This window comes from Elgaria multicarinata, chromosome 7 (genome assembly GCF_023053635.1).
Source record: "Elgaria multicarinata webbii isolate HBS135686 ecotype San Diego chromosome 7, rElgMul1.1.pri, whole genome shotgun sequence".
NCBI classification, from domain to species: Eukaryota; Metazoa; Chordata; class Lepidosauria; order Squamata; family Anguidae; genus Elgaria; species Elgaria multicarinata.
The window spans coordinates 14,078,755-14,098,633 of record NC_086177.1 but is presented as its reverse complement, the minus strand read 5'-3'; the positions used below and the strand labels follow the sequence as shown (position 1 = coordinate 14,098,633).

The 19,879-nt window shown below is 41.4% G+C and overlaps 1 protein-coding gene across 3 annotated transcripts in view; it reads left to right on the top strand.

Moving 5' to 3' along the window:
• The window catches only part of CTNND2 (catenin delta 2), a 636,702-nt gene that overhangs the window by 363,116 nt on the left and 253,707 nt on the right, over nucleotides 1–19,879 (top strand). For all 3 annotated transcript variants that reach the window (XM_063130230.1, XM_063130228.1, XM_063130231.1), the window contains one exon: nucleotides 18,113–18,307. In XM_063130230.1, coding sequence (XP_062986300.1) covers nucleotides 18,113–18,307 — 195 coding nt within the window. The remainder of the gene's footprint in view (nucleotides 1–18,112; nucleotides 18,308–19,879) is intronic.

Below are 19,879 nucleotides of genomic sequence, written 5' to 3'. Positions count from 1 at the left end.
GTGTCCAGCTGCACAGATTGGCGTTTGCAATCACCATCAACAAAGCTCAGGGCCAATCTTTAGAATTGTGCCGTTTACATCTAGACACGGATTGGTTCTCACATGGACAATTATATGTTGCATGTTCTAGAGTCGGCAAACCAGACAATCTCTATATCTGCACAGACAATGGAACAACAAAAAATATTGTATACCCACAAGCATTGTGAAATTAAACATATTAGAAACGTGTGCTTTCTCTTTTCTTTCTTTTCCATTTAACCAGACTGAGCCACAGCAACGCGTGGCCGGGGACAGCTAGTACTTAATATAACTTTAGGTACATAAAGGCTGCTTTACATCCCTAAAGTACTACAGATGTTTTGGATTACAATGGCCAGCATTCCTTATCATTGGCCATTCTCCCTAAGGTTGATAGGAACTGAAGACCAAAATATCTGGAGGGCATCAGGTTGGAAAAGGGTGTTCCAAAGCAACAAAGTGAGTTTAGATCTGTAAAGAGTGCTTTACAAATAAGTATTGCTTATTTTTCTATTTTCCCCAAATTTTGTTTTTTCTCCCATGGCCTCAGAATTTCAGGAAATTTTACATCTCTTGTTGTGAAACTGAGCATAACTTGGAGCACCCCTAAAAGTCTAACAGGAAAAAATATATTAGACCAAGCATTTTAAAAATCAATTGAATAAATAATTAGGCTTAAGGTTAAAAAAGCATTTTCCTCATGGCTTCATTATTTCCAGATATTTTACATCTGTAGTTTTTCCATAAACGTCATCTTATTACCTAGGGCAGAATTGAACAGGGTGCTTTCACCCCACCAATTCTGTTGCACAACAGTCCCCCACCACTTGCATGACTTACTGATTTAGCACTTCTGGGGCAATCCGAAACAAGCAGAAATCTCTGGTTTTGGAAGGAGGCAGGTTGGTAGAGCTCTTATAAGGCAGCTCCACTGACCGCCTCCTTCCAGAAAAGAGCATTTCCACTTATTTTAGGGCTACCCGTAGAAAGCGCTAAATCTCCTTGTGTAAACAGTGTGTCCTACTTGTGCAATGGAATTGGTGGGACCCACCGCTTGTGAAATTTATTTATTTATTTATTACATTTTTATACCGCCCAATAGCCAAAGCTCTCTGGAAATGGAATTGGCAGGGTAGACAATAATCAATGAGAGCATAAGGGCCGCTGTGGTTTCTGCTTCCAGTTTTTAGAAATCATTTGGGGCAGTAAAGGCTGGTCAACAATATATCAGTACTTTGTCTTAAATTCTCAGTGAAAATATTTCATAATCCAAATCTGTTCAGTTTTTTGGGGGGGAAATAGTCCTGGGAGGGGGGTAAATGTGTTGGTCACAATTTTTTCCAAGTTTTTATCGGGCTCCCCCCTTACATTTCTGCTCTTAATCATGGTTATGAAATTGGGAGCAGGCTATGGTTTCATGCGCTCGCCCTTTCCTGCCTTCACTTCCCAGTCTTACTATATAAGGCCAGGAAGGGAAAACTGTACTGGAGAATGCGCGAAGAGAGCAGGAGAGGGCAGTATTATTTTTTTGAGCTCAATTCTAAGTGCCAGTTGATGTATGAAGCTTTTATATGGTTTGGGATCACTGGAGCGCCGTTCCCGGTATGAACATACATATATACTGCGATCAATATCTGAGGCCTTCCGCGGAGTGCCTCCTCCAAGGGATTTTCAGAGGATGGCAACAAGCAAGTGGGCTTTTTCAGTGGTCGCCTCCTTAACTGTGGAACACTGCACTTTGGCCGCTTGGCGGCAACATTGTGATCTTTTTTGCTTTCCTTTATTCCCAGGCATTTGAAAGAATATGTTGACCTTTTTATTTTGTATTGGAAATACTTTACTTTATATTTTGCATGTTTTAATTATTTTGTTTCAAATCAGCTCAAGAAAAAGGCAATTAAGAAATTAAATAAATATCATCTGCACAGGTCACTGAAGTTTTCCGCATTGGTGCCAAAATGTGTAGGAAGGAGTACTCTGTTTCATAAAATTGAATAGGGAGTGCATAAGGCACACAACTATAATGTATATATAAATAGGTTTCAAAGCTGGGGTACGCAGTTCTACATAACATATGTCAGTTCTTAAATTTTATTATTATACACCCAGTATCACTGGACAGTGAGAATACAAAAATACAGTTATTATTGCATAAACACAGTTATTGTTAACAAGCTGGAACAGCTGAGTAAGAGATAATTGAAAAAACACTGAAGAAAATTGTTAACCTTATATGAATCATTTATAACTCTGAAGAAATCTGTTTAACTTTGTCAAAAATTCCTTTATAAGTCTGAAAATATCTGGTCTCTTATATAGAACATTTTTGTTCAGCTTGTTGCCACCCATAGCCTCCACCCCATATCCTACTTCACAGTTATTACACAAACACACACATACCCTACCCTGTGGTACTCTCAGCAGTGAAAGTGATAACTGTGATGGAACCGCTCGGCTTGACTCAGCGATTCCTTGGCTAGAGAAGGGGGTCTGGCTCGACCAGCCCAGACACACGCCCCTTCACTGATGGTTTTAACCCTTTAGGAGTCTAGGTTCTCAAAGAACGACACCACACAGGAGATAGGGACCAAAACACTTTTATTCTTCACACAAGCACACTTCCTTAAGGGTCCAAACATTAAGGTAAACACGTAAGAGATTTTGGGGGAAAACACGGACAAAGGAATGACACACTTCGGACAGCAGGGACTAATACCTCCCCCTCCCTCTTTTACACACTCAGACCAATTGGATTCGCACTCACTCCCCACTAACCACCCACCAGCCGTAACTCCGGCAAGGTCCCTTGCCCAATTGAACCCAAATCTAATCTAAAATAAAACAAACACTTAACACTGCGACTCAACCTCTTGTTGCTCACTTCGACTCGGCTTCACGCCACTCGAACTAACTCTTTCCCTCAGCAGCCAAGTGGGGCTTCCACCATCCAGCCGGCCCGGCCTGGATGCCCTTACTCACCATGCACTCACCGGACTCCTAACACCCATAGGAAAGAGACCGGACCCTTGGGTGCCCAAGTTTTTTATCTCTTTCTGGGACCCCCTTGTCACCAGACCCTCCCTGACCAATAGAAACCCCATAGCAACCCACACCTCACCCGAAGGGAGGGGGGAATGCTCCCAGACATTGCACAGCTGCAACTTGTTACTTCTCCCCCGGTACCAGCCCAGGGAGGCACTATCAGATGCCAAGCACTTCTCACACAGCGTGGCCTTGGCATTTTACTTGCTACTCCCTTTTCAGACACAAAGAAACCCCTTTCCCTCTCCCTGGGATGAAGCGAAGATGTTCTCTTAAAGGGACCATGGGGGCCCAGCCCATGACAATAACAGCTTGAGTGCTGGTTGGCAGAGAGGAAGTTGTCATGTGAGAGGAAAGCCAGCGATCACAACAAAGAGTTAACAGTTTGCCCCCCACCCCCATTGGGCTGCAGGGGCACAGCAGGGGCAAAAGGCCGCTCCCCCTCCACTCCATTTCTACTTGCCTGTAGTAATGCAGGACTTAATTTTGGACAGCTCCCATCGCTAGCTACAAATGGTATCAGCTCACTGTTGTCGGTAATAGGCTACCAGTGGCTGAGGATACATTTGTAGTGGCTTGTACTTAATTGGGGATACATTTTCAACAACATACATTGTTGAAGCCTCTTAGCTACTACAATGAGTACTGCCCCTGCAATACCATACGCTGCTAGCAACTTCTGCTAATGGCACAAGATTGGGAAAGCTGGGAAAAACAGGGAGAGGGACATCAGGTGTAGGCTATGGGGACTGCTAACCCCTGGAGTGGTGGTGCTACCCAATGTGGTGGGGGCAAACTGTTAATCCTTGAACTGCTGGACAATGGTTTTCTCTCTATATCACAATTTCCTCTCTGTTGGCTTTTACTCAGGCTGACAACCCCTTCGTTGCTACAGGACTATAGGCAGCTTGATCTTCAGGTAGAGAGAAGGCTACAGAAGCAGACACTTAGAGATGCGTAATCAACATGAAACCAGGGGGCAACCCTTGACTTGGTATACATAATATTTCACAGGTCTTTTGACTGATAGGTAACAGAACTCTGTGGTTTAAGAAGCACATGTGCATCTCAATGGGCTTCTGCCCTTTATCACTTGCCATACATGTACTGGTCCCTTTGCCCAAAGCAAGTTGTGGATTGAAAGGGAGCTGGCATTATGGTTGAAAAAATAATTTCCCATCTTATGTGTGTTCAGTTCAACCATAATTTGCAAAGGAAGTGAGGTGGGTGGCTGCTAAGAGGAATGGTCTTTTCTGTTGTGGAATGAGCTTTCCATAGACTCTCACCTGACACCTATGTTGTATTCTTTACAGCATCACATGAAGGGCGCCTTATTTTCCCAGGCATTTTAGTCTTTCAGTTTCTGTATTTTAAATTTCACTGCTGCTAGATTTTATTTTGGTTTTCATTTTTATGTTACACTGTAGTTTCAAACTTTTATATTGTTTTATATCGTGTTGTATTTAATATGTTTAATTGTTTGAGCGGACCAGAGAGCTTCGGCTATTGGGTGATATAGAAATCTAATAAATAAGTAAAATAAAGGTCTCTCTTTTTCTTGTAGGCTGCATTATCTGTCTATGGAAAAAACATAGGCCATTTCTTTCTTGAGATTGCTCCCACAACCCCAAAAACCATGTGAAAGATATTACTAAAAGGTTGTTCAGTCCATCTTCTTCATTATCTTCTTTCACTCTCTCTTTCTTTCTCTCTCTCTCTTTTTTCACCGAGGCCCTTCTGTTATTGCCATGTTTTCTTATGAACAAGTCCTTTCTTTTCCTGGTCTTTAAAAAAATTACTGAGATAGAATTCATTGCTTTGAAAGATACTTCTGTTCCAAATGATTTTGTTTTGAATTTGGGAATAGTCACGGAGCAGTGGTTAACCACCCTAGACAGTGTGTGCTTCGTTGCCTGGCATCGTTGCTTAGTAACATCATGCTATCACTATAGCACTCAGCTTTGAGTTAGTATCTAATGAAGAGAAAGTTAGACATGGTAATTTACATTTAAAGAAATTGGTGTCTTGTGTCCAGTTATTTTTCAAAGCTTCTTTTAAAAGCTTTTTTATTTTTATTTTTATTTTTTAAATCCATTTTTCAATTTAAAAGATGGTTGAAGAAAATGGGCTTGCTGCCTATAATAAATTGTTTATTTTGATCTCATCTTTTACTATCTTTTTGTCAATCACTGGGTACGTTTGTCGGCTGGAAGTGACTAGGGGTTTATTTTGCCCAAATGTGGTTTGGAAGAAAAAGAAGGAATTATCTTTCTGTAGCTATGTATCTCTGCCTCTTATCATGTTTTGAGCCCTAGTTGCGTTTCTTTGCCACCCCGACCCATCCCTTTATTAATTCTTTGGTGATGAAATTTCATAAGCAGGTGAGCACAATGAGGACAGTTGCTGAACAAGAAAAGCAGTAGCAGAAAACAGAAATGCATTGGCTGTCCTTTGAAAGGTTTTCTTTAATTTGTTCCATAACAAAAACTTAAAAGACATTAAAAGTGTTTGGAATTCTGAGGAGCCCTGAAAGCACAGAAGGAAATGTTTGAAGCTGAGGTTGGAAAAACAGTGCTCTTTTTTCTTTAAGCATCAAGCAGCAGAAATGCGATTTCTGGGGGAAACCAATTTAGGAGAAGTAATAAAGAGCTACCTGTGCCACTCAATCTAAAACAGATATTCTGTAGTTACCAGATTAATAGTTCTTGTGTGGCTTTGGGGATACTTTTATAATAAAAACTTTAGGACAGTGTTTCCCAATTGTTTAAATGAAGATGCATTACATCTGTATCTTCTCTTGCATTTATTTCTCTGTAACAATACTACACTATCCATATCTTTGCAAATGAGTTACTCCCATTGTATATACTAATAGTGAACTAAATTAGTTAACTGAATGCCGGTCCTTATGTAGCTAAAACAGCACCATCCACACACAAGACCGGCAGTGTCAGTAGACTTGAGGACCCCCAAATTTTGCAGAAGTAAAAAGAAAGAAGCCTAATGAGGGGAGTGTCCGCCCAACACCGAAATGATGACAGAGCATGCTCAGCAGGCATGGAATGCTTACTGAAGGGGGAGGTGAGGATGAAAAACCAGTGGGGAGATGTATCCTGGAAGACATCACGGCTGGAAGCCTAGAACATAAGCGGAGCCATGCTGGATCATACCAAGGGTCCATCTAGTCCAGCATTTTGCTCACACAGTAGCAAAGCAGCTGTTGACTAAGCATGACATGAATGCAACAGCACTCTCCCACCCATGTTCCTCAGCAACTGGTATACAAAGGCTTATTGCCGCTGCTACTGGAGGTAGCACATAGCTATCAGGACTAGTAGCCATTGATAGCCTTCTCCTACAGGAATTTATCTAACCCCCTTTTAAAGCCATCCAAATTGGTGGCCATCACTACATCTTGTGGTTCCAAATTCCATCATTCTTCTATGAAATACTGTGTGAAGTATTTCATTTTATCTGTCCTGAATCTCCCACCAATCAGCTTCATGGGAAGAGCCTGAGTTCTAGTATTTTGAGACAAGGAGAAAAATGCTCGCAATCCATATTCTGCACACCTCACATAATTTTGTACACCTCTATTATGTTTCTCCTTAGCCTCCTCTTTTTTCTTTTTTTCTTTTTTTTAGGAAAAACACACTACACTGCAATCTATTCTCTTGGGTCTCACTTGTTCTTCTTGTTTACCACTTTTATAATTCATGGTAGCTAAGGAGATGTCTTATGGCCCTGTCCTCACTGAATAGAAGTGTGTCTAGACTGTACCTCTTTAGACTGCAGGTGGGGTGGGTGATGTGACTGAATTTTCCTCCCTACAAAACAAGGTCTTGTACAGAGAAAACTGGCATGTCAGGTAGAAGACTTTTATGTGGAAGAATTAAAAAAAATTGCAGGACTGCATACTTGTTACAATGTATGCTCTAATTTACATGGATGCATTTGCATATTGCATATGTGCAAACCAAGCACACACTTGAGGGAACTTTTGGCATTGAACACTGGGCACATAGAAAACCAATGATCACAAAGTCCTTGAAAGCAATTTGTTTTATTAAAGAATAATTAAAATGAATTAAAATTAGCTATCAGGAATTAGAATCATACATCCCATCATACATCTGATGGGATACATAGAAAAGTGTGTGTGTGTACGACACTTTAAAAAGCAGTGAATTACAACAGCATAAATTGAAGTGAGTGGCAAATGCTAGCTGAACTTTGGTGCAGTTCTAGCAAACTATGTGTGCGGCTAATTATGAATATCAGTACGGGGTGGGTGGGAGGAAAGAAGTTCCAGCTCAGATTATTTGAATGGGAAGAGACAGGTTTATTTTGGAATTGTGAAGCATGGGATGGGGGTGGGGAGCAGTGAACAGAGCAAGTCCAGAGATTTTGGAAGAAAGTAGATGGAGAGGCTTAAAAGAGCAACAGGAAGCTCCAAAGTCATGGGGATTGGAGCTGGTGTTGGGGTGGAATATTAGGAAATCAGAGAGAAGGAAGAAGCTAATTGAGTTGTGAACCAAGGAGAAGGGGGGAATTAGGAGTTTCCACAATTAAAAGCAAAGCGAAATGTAAGTTCTCACCTCAAAATGGCCCATCAGATTTGGCAGCTGGGTTTCAGTGTGCTAGTCTGAGCCCTGGTCCACATGACACAACAGCCCTTTAGGGGGACAGCCCATCGATGGTTAATTTACTCTTAAACTGTGGCTGCATGCCCGCCATCGTCATGACGGAGGCTGGCCCGCACTGATTTTATTTCGACGCCAAGTAAAAACATGGCTTTTTAAACAAAGCCTTTGATGGTTAAATCCACTAAGATGGCACATTGTTTTAACTGTTTTAACTGCTTTGAAATTATATATTGTTTTAACTTGGTTCATGGTTTAATTTGTTTTTAACTGCATATTTATTTTTTTATACTGTATGCTTTTATCTGTACGCCACCCTGAGATCTTAATGATATAGGGTGGAATACAAATGCTTAAAATAAATAAATAAATAAATAAATAAATAAATATGCAACCCCCACCTGTGGGTTGTGTCTTGGAATCTAGGCCAGGATTATTGAAAACAGCAGAATAGTTAAACAACCCTTGCATAAACCTACAACAGAACTGGTCAGCTGAGAGAAGAAAGAAGAAAATTGGCCTTTGTTTCTCTTTCCTGATGTGAGGGGATGTGGAAGGAAGGAGATTATTTGCGTTAATACCTCTGGTCATCAATGATTCAGGCGAGAGACAAATAAAGGGTCTTGATGATTGTCTTAAACAAAGGCCTCACTGAGATGACAAAAGCAGTCATGTAGACTTGTCAAACTTTGCCCTGTGTCTCTTTTTGGATGCAAAAATTGTTAACCGGGAGAGTGGGCTTAAACAGGAAGACTAAAAATCAACATGAAATATTTCTTGGTGGGTACTTCTGAGACTGTTGCCTTGAAGCTAGATGTTCAATTCTGGAAGTGTTAACACAGCCAAATAAAAGGAAGGACACAATGTCTAAGAAGAAACTCGTTTACAAGAATTCGCATATGCAGTTTCATTTGGGACATGCAGGGCCTGGATGGTCCTAATGGAGCTGTCCTTTTCCAGTCTCTTTCCAGATGCAAACCACCTCTTCCCAAAACAGCAGAATTTAGCTCTGTAACATAATGATGTGAGCAGAATCTGGGAAAATCAGTGCCACTCCATTAAGGAGACAGAAGTAGTTACTTTCAAAGATAAAATAGCTCACACAATAATTTTACAGTTCGAAAAACTGAAAGGAAAATGCCAACAGAATTAATGAAGGCTCCAATCCTGTGCACCATTAGGCTGCTTAAATCCCATGGACACCTGTGGGATTTAAACAGCTATCATTGTGCATAGGCTTGTAGCTTTGCAGCCTGATACCACTTCATGTTTGTTTGAAGTAATTCCTATTGATTTTCATGGGACTTGTTCCAGAGGAATTGTATGGATATATGGGATTTCAGCTTAAGTTTTTAAAACAGTATGTGTCACGTAAATCTAAGCACTACATAGGCATTGTCTCACCACAGCAATTGCAGATGATCCGGTGCAAACAGATTATTGTTCTCCAGCTAAGGCTCAAATTATTGTGAAGGGATGGGCAGGGAAGAAGAGGATAATCCCAAATATAAGTATCTCAATAATTGGGTCAGGGCTATGGCACTTTAGCAATCCATGATCAAGCCTTTGATCAGAAACCCCCCCCCCCTTGATTTATTGGCAACCATGTGTAGCACCTTTAAAAAGTGGGTGATGTTTTCATGAATCAGCAGACCTCTAGGACTAATCAAACCCTTCAAACTGCCTGACAACTCTCCTGATCTGAATCCTACTTGCCTGATTACAATGCATTGTAGGAGCACAGAAAGCAGAATCTTTTAGGAAGCCGGTTGGTACTACCTTTGCTGAGTGGCTTGTGAACTTTATAGGAATGGTTCATCCCTCACCTCCAAAGGTGCTGGGCAAGCTCTGGCAGCTTTAACATGGGCAGCTGCATTCCCTACCTTTTTTATTGCTTTGGAGAGCCAGTCTCCACATATTTATTTATTTATTTATTTATTTTGCAGGTTACCATTTGTATATGTAATTCCTTACTCTACCGTCTTTATGGTCCTCTTTGCAGGTTTTATCTGAAATCTTGCAAGGGCTTTAAAGCGAATAGGATAGTTTACAGAATGCTGGAAAAGGAGCTGCAATGGCAGCTCAGTCCATTAGCCCCTCACAATCTGCAGTTATGTGTAGTACCTGACTTTTCCATACATCAGGGAGCAGAGCATAAGATCTCAGTGCTAAGACGCCAGGAGATGTCTGAGGCAAGTTTTTATATTTTCACTTCAACATTAGTAGCTGGCCCCATCCTTTGCACCAAAGCAACAACCCCCTTTGGAGGTATGTCCATACACAGGGTTTGCTGTTGTTTTTAACTGAAAAGTGAAGGAGTCCAGAGGCTTTCTGGCCCCTTCACCCTAAGGAATGCCAATGGAGCTCCAAATCCTGACACATCTTTGTGCTGGCTAGAAGCTATAATGGAAGGGAATCCCTTTACTCTTTGGAAAGTAGGGCAGAGCTGCTCAAGCTTTGAATACATCAGTGGAATACATCAGACTGAATACATCAGTTGCTGGGGAACATGGATGGGAGGATGTTGTTGCTCTGTGTCCTGCTTGTGGGTCCCTGATCAACCGCTGGTTGGCCACTGTGGGAACAGAGTGCTGGACTAGATGGACTCTTGATCTGATCCAGTATGGCTCTTCTTTTATCCTTATCTCCAGGAGAAGAGAGGAGAAGGCAGGCCTGTCCTGTATTAGGTGCTGGGCTTTCAGCATTGCTGCTTGTAGTGAAAACACAAAGCTGGTGGAGAATTCACCATGTAAGCCACCTTGAGTGTCATTTTTCTTGGTAGTACGGTGGGGTACATATCAAATAAATAAATAAGTTGTGTAACAGTGCCTCATTTTCAAAATCAGAAACATATTTCCTGAATTTACTGGTAGAGAGATTTTTTTGAGAGTGTGTATATAAAAGATTCATTTTCTGTTTGCATTTGAAATGCAATATTTTTATCACAACACTACAGACCATATGATTAACATTTGATTAATGCAGGACTTGGGATGGTTTGAGGGTAAGAGGTGACAACATTCAAGGTGTTTACCAGTTTTTGCCATATGGCCTGTCACATCTTAGAGCTTAATCTAACCATCTGCCACATAAAGAATGTTTACGATACAAATTTCTTTTTGTACGTTTGGATTTTAGTACAGTGCTTTTTCATGTTTTAGCTCCCCAGGGTGTCAACATATTGTGAACATTATTCTATCATTTGCTTGAATAATGACATCAAGAAACTATAGCTGTGAAGTAGTTCTGTGTGGTAGAGGTTAAGTAGTATCATCACCTTAATTGATGGCTCTGTTAATATAAGTACCTGACAGCTTTAGTCCTTTTTGTCTGTCTTTATGCAAAATACTTTATGCTTAGCCTTTGGCCTGCAGTATGAGATTCCAGTCCTATGGTAGCCCTGTGTAGAGAGAAATTTATCACCTGTGTTTGCCTTGCTCTAATTTAAATGTGTAGCATCAACATAACTACAGGGAATAACAATTTTCATCTTGATAGGTGGAAAATAACTTTTATATTTACTTACCAGAAAAGCTGGATACAAAACTTGCCCAAAATACGTTTGTAAAATGTTTCTTAAAAATATTAAAAGTTTTTGAAGATCAAAGTGTTCAACAGGTGTTTGTGTGTGAGGGAAAGGGAAATCAACCTCTGAATTAGAATTATTTCTTTCTAATTTGTTACAGTATCAGGTATGTTTATCATATGGACAGGAGAGTTGGGGATATAATCACTTACATGAATCACCTTAACTCTACAGAGAGAGATTAATTTCAATAACTGCCAGTTATTGAGTTGAAGAGATATATCATTGGGGTTCTTAGAAGGCAAATTTAAAGCTAAGCCTCTGAAAAGGGGCCTTAAAAATATCAAGGCTGAAAAATGTTGGGCATTATTAAAATAAACATATATTTTCAAGCAACTTGAGACATGTTCTTTATAAATCTGTGTTAGATGCTTTGCAGTTTGTTTACATTTATGAGTCAACTTAAACCAGTGTTCTTTAAGGTATTTACCTTCATAAAAACGTTTCCATGTTACCTGGTGTGCTGCTCGTGTCACCAGAGGTGCTAGACCTCACTGTTGCTTTGCCTGAACTGAATGTACACCTTTAGCAAATCCTACATTCCTCTGTGGTGTTGCATTTTAGGGGGATAATCCATAGTAGTTGGCAAGGTTTCTTTCAGGGATGTTGCTGATTTTTTCCCCTCACAAAAGATTATTTATTTTTTTATTATTGCATTTATATACCACCCCATAGCCGAAGCTCTCTGGGCGGTTTACAAAAGTTTAAAACAGTAAACATTAAAACACATATACAAAATTTAAAAATATAAAAAGCATAAAACACAGTATTCTTACAAAAACAGTTTGAGATCAGTTTTAAAACCAGTTCCTTTAGCTGTTACATCTGCAAGCAACTTCTTTCTGTTTATGACATCCATATCTGACAGCACAGTTTGATTTCAGTAGGACTGGTGGGGTGGATGGTCTTCATTTATTTATTTAAAACATTTGTATCCCTCCCTATATCATTAAGATCTCCAGGGTTGTGATCAGAATAAAGCCTTTCTCCCCCCCCCCCCATGGCTGTGTGTGTTGTAGATCCACCCATGAGCCTCACCCATTTGTTCCACATAGGACAATATGGCCCCCCAACCCAGAAATGTTACCCACCCCTGTTGTCACTGAATTTTTGTGATAGTTTGTCTGTCTGCTTAGGTGAACAGGTACTACAGCAGCAGCATATATTAGAAAGTAATACTAGGAGTTGAGCAGGGCATTGCAGAAGGAGGTGGTGGTGGTGGTGGTAAAAAAGCAGCTGCATACAACTTTGAGACAACGTTTTTGAAACATTACATCTTTTTTTGAAGGGTATAAAATTCACACAGTTAGGTGACACAAAATTTATGGACATATAAGATGTGCATATGTAACTGAATACAGCCTTGAGTCCTTTTACAATCCACACACCTAGCAAGTATACCATACATAATTAGAGAAAGGCTAGGACTGGATTTTGGAGAGAGGGAGTCTCCCTCTCTCCAAAATTGGGTCCAAGGTTTTCTCTTTCCATCAAGCTGGAGCTCTATGGGCTTTCCACCCCCCATCAGTCTTTGAAGGACAATGTTGGTGAGAGATGCCAGCTAGGAATGCACTCGGCAGCAGGACACATATTACAGGTGGAGAGAGGGGACAGGGGCTGAAGATGGGACTGGAGGGGGACCCTGTTGAGAACTTTTAAGGGGGCAAGAACTACCAACACCAAGCTGCAAAGAAGCCTTTGGATTTTTTTGAGTGGAGCAAAAGATTGCTGGAAACAGATTTCTGCTAGACTGTGCTAACAGTCAATTGTATGAATAATTAGTTGTGCCTACAGTCACTGATTTCATTTCTGCCAGTACATAGTCAACTTTAACAAAAATGTGGTTTTGGCATTTTCCCCTCTTCAGAAGAAATTCACTACAGGTTTTGTATGAGCCTCCTATTTGGATCTTCTTCATCATTATTCAATAGCTTGCATCTAGACTTCCTATATGTGGAACCATAGGCGTGCGCGGCACATTTCATTAGAGGGTTCAGCCAGGGATTTTTTTTTTAAGGTAAACATTGATTAAATATACAGTAATAAAGGACTTTTTTTCATTCATCAAACAAACAAAATAAACGAAAACTGAAGTAAATTGTATTTTTTTAATTAACAAGTAATCTGTACTTTAAAAATACACATTTTAAAATGGAGACTATGAATAGTATTTTTTTGCTGTAGTGATAACCAGGCATATATAAAGATACAGTCAATTTTCACCATCTTTAAATTTAATCAGATAATGACCTAATCCAAACTTACTAAAACAGATTCACATTTAAAACAGATTCTGTCACATTAACAACAATGAGTGTCATCTTAAGTTCCAGCACCATACAGAGAATACACCATACATCAAATGCCCTAATAATGGTTTTAAAAGATTGCCCTGTGTGCTGCTGAGCAAAGAATTTGGAATGAGGTCCAGGAGAGAGACTTCTGGGGTGAATATAGTGAGGATGAGGGGTGGCTGCGAGCCTAGCATAAGAGAGGGCTGGCTGGCAAGATTTGGAGAACTTGGGGGAGTGTAGGAGATCTGGAACTAGGGACATCTCTGGAAGGCCGCGAAGGGGCTATTAGCAGAAGACAGGAGATGAAGGAGAAAAGAGAGGATGGGAAACCGTCACAAGGGCACATCAGTCTTCTTTACTGATCAATTGTAAGCCGCTCCGGGAGCCTTTAGGCTGAGGTGCGGGATAAAAATACTCTAAATAAAAATACTCTAAATAAAATAAGGGCAGAAGAAGAGGATTGGCGTAGGGGGAGCCCTGGGGAAAGAAGAGAGAGAAATGCCCCTATATGTGGGGTAGAAGAGGGAGAGAGGGTGCAGACAGGACAGGTATGAGTGTCCCGGAGGGGAGAAGAAACAGAGGTAATGTTTAGCCTTGAGGAGAAGCCTGAGGGGAGACATGATAACACTCCTCAAATACTTGAAAGATTGACACACACAGGAGGGCCAGGATCTCTTCTCGATCATCCCAGAGTGCAGGACACGGAATAATGGGCTCAAGTTACAGGAAGTCAGATTCTAGCTGGACATCAGGAAAAACCTCCTGACTGTTAGAGCAGTATGACAATAGAACCAGTTACCTAGGAAGGTTGTGGGCTCTCCCACACTAGAGGCATTCAAGAAGCAGCTGGACAACCACCTGTCAGAGATGCTTTAAGGTGGATTCCTGCATTGAGCAGGGGGTTGGACTTGATGGCCTTATAGACATCTTCCAACTCTATTATTCTATGATTCTATGAAAACAGTAGTGTAGATCCTGCCTGAGACACCTGGGCCCTGTACACCTAGGAAACCCAATGCATGTTGTTCAGTATCTAAATTATAGCCAGCTCTTGCCAGGGCTGGCCCAAGACATTTTGCTGTCCAAAGCGGAATAGCAAATGACATGATCCCCCACCCCACCCCCAAACTCACAGTGCAAAGCCAGTAAAGTCATTTTGGCACTTGAGGCCAGTGGGCAACAGCTTATTATGCCATAATAAAGTTGTGAGTCTTCCAGATCTCACAGGATACTTTACGGCTTTTGAACACAAAAGAAGAAGAGGACTATGCCACAACCTGGCCTTGTGGGTCATGTAACCAGCAAGTCCAGTCCAGAAAGGAAATCCAGACACAAGCAATTCAAGCCAAACCACACCACATACCCACATACTGTATTATTTTGCCCCAGTCCAAACATTGGTGCTCATATCCCTTTTTGCTGCAGTGCCACTTCTGCCCCCTTGACCCAGATAAGGGGCCTGGGCAGCTTGGAAGAAGCAACAAGTAAAGAAGGCCTATGGCACTCCACTGAACATGTCAACAGTCAGTCTACCCACTCCTCCCCTTGCCAGGAGCCACACTGCCTATAATGGCAAAGTATAGTAATTGCCTGGGCATCTCTCTCTGCATAATCAGGTAGTAGCTTACAATGGTGTTAAGCAATTTTAGAAACCATATGTAATAGTCTTATAGACCCCTTTATGTCTTAAAATGCATTGCTTCAGTTCAAATGGCAGATATATCTTCCACACTGACAGCTGCTACATTCCTGATACTAGAGCAATAGTATATATATGATTCAACACATGTGAGGAGTTTCACATTTTAAACTCATTTAAGGTGCAAGCCTGTGCATATTTAGAAAGAAAAGAAGGCCTACAATTCTCAGCATACCCCAGCCAGCCATGCCGGCTAGGGGATTCTAGGAATTGAAGGACTTTTTTCTCTCTAAACATGCATAAAATTGTGCCTTTAACTTATGTCACACTATCAGGAATCAAATAGGATTTCCTTCTTCAGTGGGACACACTTACTTAGGAGTAAGTACCATTTTGTTATAGGAAAGGATAATATATTTTTAATTAAAATTTAAAAATAACTATCACCTGGTACAGAGTTTTCCTATGGAAGACCTGGCTGGTTCACTGTTGTAATTATTTGATTGGGACTGAAGTAGAGGGGCACTAATTTTGCTGTACTTATTGTCTTTAAATATGGTTAAATATCCCAGTGTGGGATGTACTTATTGTCGTTAAATATCCCACCCACCTATTTCTACAATTCTTTTTCTCCTGTCCTTTCTTCATCCGCTCTTCATTTTCAGGCTGCATCCGGTGCACATTTACCTCAGAGTAAGTTTGATTGATCTCAGTGGGGCTTACTTCTGAGTAGACATACATAGGATTGTGCTGCAGCTCTGTTTTAAAGTGACACAAGATACACACATACCATGTTTACCAAAAGAATGGCTTGAAAAATAAATATTGTAGAGCTAGGAACAGTGTAGAAAAAAACAACTAAAATGTTCATTGGGCTGTAAGAACTTTAGCGAAAACAGCTGAACCCAATGGAATTTTTTATGTATGTAAGTGATCACCCAGCCACTCCCTACATAGGTGGAAGGGAGGATGGGAGAAAGGGGATGCCTGGCAGGTTCTGAAAAAGCCCAGGGCAGCCAAATAAAGCCACGTGCACGCATGCACATTGCAACTAGAAAAAGGATTTGCACTTGAGGCCAGGGCAGGAGGGCATTGCAGCAGCTGGAGAAAGATGGGGCGCGAGGTCTGGGCAGGGAACAACCCCGTCAAGCCGCGTGCAGCGAAGCTGGAGAGAGGAGGGGCACTTGAGCCTCCGCACGAAGCAATTCCCGGCACGCCGTGTGTAGCACACACCATGGCTAGGAAAACATGAGGTGCTTGAGGCCAGGGCAGGGAGCAACCTCCGGGGAAGCCGTGTGCAGCATGCAGTGAGGCTGGAGTTAGGCGAGGCCCCTGGTTCGAGGCCCGGGCAGGGAGCAACCACCAGGGAAGCCGTGTGCTGTGTGCATCGAGGCTGGCGCGAGGCCCGGGCAGGGAGCAACCCCCAGGGAAGCTGCATTCAGTACGCGCCCTGGCTGGAAAAGGAGTGTGCGTGCCTGGGCAGCCAAATTGCCTAGGACGCGCCAAGGCTGGAAAATAGGGACTGGCCCAGGCAGGGACAAGCAAGGCCCCTGATTGTAAGCCCCACCACTGGCCGGCCTTCTCCCCCTCACCTCCTTCACCCGTGGTGCTCATCTGGTCCTCCTCTGTTTCTTCATTGCTGCTGCCAGCTCTCCTCCACTCTCCATTGCCATCAATGGGTACTGGTGCTGCTGGTGCCTTTTTCTTCTCCTCTCTCCCTCCCTCCTTCCTCCAAATCGGTCGAACTGGGTTTTTCTGGGTTTCGTTACCCTAGCAGCAGCAGGCGGCAGCTGACCATATATGGGGGGGGGGGGACTCGGAGTGCGCAGGCCATAGAGGAGCTTGGGCTAGAGCGGTGGCTCCTTGCTTGTCCTCTCTCCCTGAAGTTGCTCGGCAGGGACGGGGCAAAAATGGCGGCGGCAGCGGATTAGGGGGTTCAGCTGAACCCCCTGAACCCCCTGTCTGCACGCCAATGTGTGGAACTCCACTCATGGAGTGCTCCTGCTCAAGGAAAGAGGGGTATTTTTTACTGATCTCCTCTCCCCCTTGTACTTTCCTGAGCTCCTTGAAAGGATTCTCCAGAAAATTGGGGAACCCTCTGGAGCAATGTAGGAGGTGGTGTGAGGAGCTGTAGGGGAAACAGGGGAATTGGTGAAAATAGCCTCTGCCCACCTTCCTCCAGTAGGAGCCTCTGCTGAATCGCAGTCCTTCCGAAAATGGAATTGGACCCAACACAGTATTTTATGTTTATGTATATTATCTCCAAAAGAGAGGTTTAATATATTCACCCCTGGGGGATTTAAGTTTTAGGAAATCCTAGCAATCTGGTGTCTACACAGCCCATGACAATACAGCTGACAGATCACAATCCTGTCGTGCTTGAAGGGAGGATGCACAAGGTCAGCTCTGAGGATAATACTGAATAATTGGTAGTAGTAACTTGATTTCTGGTTTAGATGTAAGTTGTGGGCACAAATTGTAACTCATTTGAACGTTCACTCCCTCTTCTGTTAGCAGGCTTCATTGGGATGAAGCAAATATATTTGAAAGAACAGGGTTGTTGGGTTTTGTTTTGGTTTTTGGTTTTTACTGGCATCTCTGAAACATGCGCTTTGCCTTTGAGACAATCTGATTGTGCAGGACTAAATTGAGCCACTGCTGCCTTGCCATGTTTTTTAATTTATATGCTAACAATTTCTTCATTGATTGTTTTACTCATTTAGTTTTTGTTAAGTGACTTGTTTTTCTTGCAGCAAAAGTGGCATATAAATTCATAAAATGTGAAGATGTAAAATCCTTTTATTCTCATAGATGCCTCTAGGATCTCGTTTCCTTGCAGATTTTTCTGGTCCTTTTTCTAACGTTCCTGTATTGATCTATTTTGCAGCTGGATCCCGGGCTTCTTACACCAGCCAGCATAGCCACTTGGGCTCTGAGTTAAGGGCACTGCAGTCTCCAGAGCACCACATAGATCCTATTTACGAAGACAGAGTATATCAGAAGCCCCCTATGAGGAGTCTCAGCCAGAGTCAGGGGGACCCTCTTCAACCAGCACATACAGGCACATATCGCACTAGCACAGGTAGGTGGAAATAACCTGCAGATTCTCTTTTTCCCTCTTAACCGAGGTAGGTGAATTGTCTTAAGTCACAAATTCTATAATTTGCTGGTCTCTTAAAAACACAATATGTGAATTCACAACTGGAAAATTGTACAAGCAGCAAAACAATCCAACAAAATTAAGCATCTTGATTTTTTCCCTTTTTTATTACACTTTTATTTGTCTTTTGAACTAAATATATTGTATGATGGTTCCCAGAAAACAAATCTGACTGCTTTACTTTGTTCATTTGCTAAAGATGTGTATAACTGCAAAAAGGCAAGAAGACTTTCTAATGTGATTAATACAGCATTTACAACTGGTTGGCTTAATATTTTTTTGGGTGAGGGGAAAGGAAGGTGAGATTTAATCAGATGTGGAACATACGTTCCTTTTCCACTTCATATGTATACACACGTGCTCATTCATTAATTCATTCTGTCACTTCATGTAAAGTAGCAATGTAAGTGGCTGCATTTCAATCAGTACCATTGATTCAACTGTAATGTAACAGTGCATGATCATACATCAAATATGTTAGTATACAAGTCTTAGTTGTGGAGTGTCATTTCAGCTGTGCAAAGTAGCTCTATATTTGGAAAACTGTGAACAACAACTGAATCAGTAATACCAACTAATATATGAAGGAGTCTACACTCAGCATGCTCAGAACCAGAATAGCTTTCAAACAGACATGTAGAAAACTAACTTTAGACATTATTGTGGCATTATTCATACTTACAAGATGATTTTTTTGCAATGCTAATCAAGTACAGAGAAGGATTTTGATTTTTCTCAGATCAAAAGGGACAATTTGCATTACCAGAAGACTAGTTTAAGTCTGCTTCCACCTTTTTATATTCACAATTCTAACCCTAAGATATCTTGTTTTCTTTCTCAGTATTTTGGTAATTAATTTTGTGTCCTCTGTGCATCCAGAATTGTTGAGCTCATCCAAAGATGAAGGATCTAGCTGTTAATTTGTTTTATAAATAACTTCATTGCCTAATAGAGAGTCAATAAAGAACCAATTAGGAGTTGGTAGTACTATCAGTGGAGCATAAAAAAGAAAGAAAGAACAGGGTTTGGGAAAGAGTCATGCTTCAAGCCATGACGAGCAAATACGTTACAGCAATAATTAGAATGTAAAATAAGGTGAGTAAGGATGACCTCATTTTTGCAGTGCTAACCTTAAGTGAATGAAACCGGATTTATATTTGTAGGTTTCTTATGTGTGGTGTGATTAAGTATGTGTGGATCCATCTAAAAGGAAGGATACAAGAAAAGGGAAAACAGCTGGCAAACATTAGGCAATGTTGCATCAGCTTTTCAATTTAAGGTTACTGTGACTTTTAGAGGGAATCATAGTGTTATATGGCATTTCTCAGTTGGGTGGTCAAAATCCTTGATGTAAAATTTACTAGCTACATTCTCTGTTCTACACTGTGCACACGATAAACAGAAAAATTGACAGTAGCCCTGACCTTATTGTAAATGTGCAGAGTTTTGGGAGGAAAGCAGAACTCCTATAGAATAGTGATACGTCGTAAGCCA